General features: G+C 62.7%; 1 protein-coding gene across 1 annotated transcript; it reads left to right on the forward strand.

Annotated features, from left to right (window-relative positions):
* Nucleotides 1–452: 452 nt before the first annotated feature.
* LOC107403076 (uncharacterized) lies at nt 453–1,365 on the forward strand. The gene is given in 1 exon segment (NM_001321388.1): nt 453–1,365. A coding segment is annotated over 1 exon segment (723 nt). The 5' UTR covers nt 453–609; the 3' UTR covers nt 1,333–1,365.
* The last annotated feature ends 221 nt before the right edge of the window (nt 1,366–1,586 follow it).

The raw sequence follows: 1,586 nt of genomic DNA on the forward strand, positions 1-1,586 counted from the left end.
TTCTTTTTAGAACGGAACACATGCATCATGCATGGCCAAACTGATGAGTTGTCATACAAGTTACTCCATGTCAGGTTTTTTGACATTATTTCGCCTTTTTGTGCTGAGCTGAAGGCCTCACATTTTGACTGCCCAGGCTGCAAGCTGCATGCAAAGCGAAGGCAATGCAAAGAGACATGCCCACAGCACTACTCATTGCACTGCACGTAGAGTGACCACAGTGCGTGATGATGCCATATGATTCTCGCTGCAAAAATCGCCACACCTTTCCTTGCAACCAAAGCCACGGGCTCATCTCCTTCCTTCCACGGTTCCACCACTTTTTACCCTGTCGTCCCGGCCCTCCCCCTCACATGGCGCCGATGTCGTCCAGTCATTGTCGCCCTGTCTCCCTTATATACCCCACGCATCCACACCGGTCACCGTCGTCGTCTCCTCTCCACAGCTGACAGCTCCGGTCCGTCCGGCCGGCGCGCGCGGGTGATGCAGATGCAACCAGAGACCAGTAGGCTAGCTAGCTGCCTAGCTCGCTCGCTAGCCGAGCAGTAGTAGAGTATCTGGGCGATCGACTGGGACGACGGTCGACTGGGACGCCACCATTAATCAGTAATGGCCGCCGGGTGCAACTGCAAGGCGGCCATCGGGTGCGTGGACGCGCGCGCGCCGGTGCGGGCCAGCTATGTGAGCCTGTACAAGTGGCCCGAGTCCGACGCCGAGTTCGTCAGGTCGGTGGCCATGGCGCGGCGCCAGGGAGGAGGAGGAGGAGGAGGGCAGGAGAGCCCCGGCGGCGGCGCCAGCGCGCCGTCGTACTCGTACCACTACCACCACTACTACAACGGCAGCGGCAGCATGCGGAGTAATAACAGCGGCGAGCTGGCGGCGGGGTACTGCAGCCCCCGGGTGGTGGACAGCTACTCGTGCCGCCAGATGTACCTCCGCAGCTACACCTTCTCCAAGCGGAAGGAGACGGTGCCCGAGCGCACCATGGCGTGCCTCGGCCGCGTCCGGGACCGCGGCGCCGCGGTCTTCCCGCTGTTCCACCCGCAGCGGCACGGCGGTGGGTCGGCCGCCGCCGCCGCTGCCTCGGACGCCGCCTCCGTCGGCAGCGCCAGCCACCGCACGGAGGACGACGGCGTGCTGGGGCTCCGTCGCGGCAGCAAGCAGCAGCAGAGGCGGCGGCGGAGGAAGAAGAACAAGAAGAAAGGGTGCGCCGTGGTGCGGAGGCTGCACGAGGCGTCCTGCGGCGCCGTGCGCGCCATCTTCCGCCGCCTCCTCGCTTGCACCACCAGCGTCGACGTCGCCGACGGCGTCGCGGCGGCGCCCCGCAGCTAGCCAGCTAGCCGTCTCCGATCCTCGCGCGCTGATGAGGAGAGGCGGGAGAGACGTGCGTGCTATGCTGCTGCTGCCAACGCGAGGTGTTCTTCGCCGTGCATGCATGCTGTGCTCTAGCTTTCGCCAGTTTTCGTGTGCCTGATTTTGCTACTAGACTAGTAACAGTAACTAAATTAAATTACTGCACTCCTCTTTCCGTCCGGCTGCAGTAGTACGTACAGTAGCAGGCAGTAAAACATGCATGCATGGACCGC

The sequence above is a fragment of the Zea mays genome, chromosome 6, assembly GCF_902167145.1.
Source record: "Zea mays cultivar B73 chromosome 6, Zm-B73-REFERENCE-NAM-5.0, whole genome shotgun sequence".
NCBI classification, from domain to species: Eukaryota; Viridiplantae; Streptophyta; class Magnoliopsida; order Poales; family Poaceae; genus Zea; species Zea mays.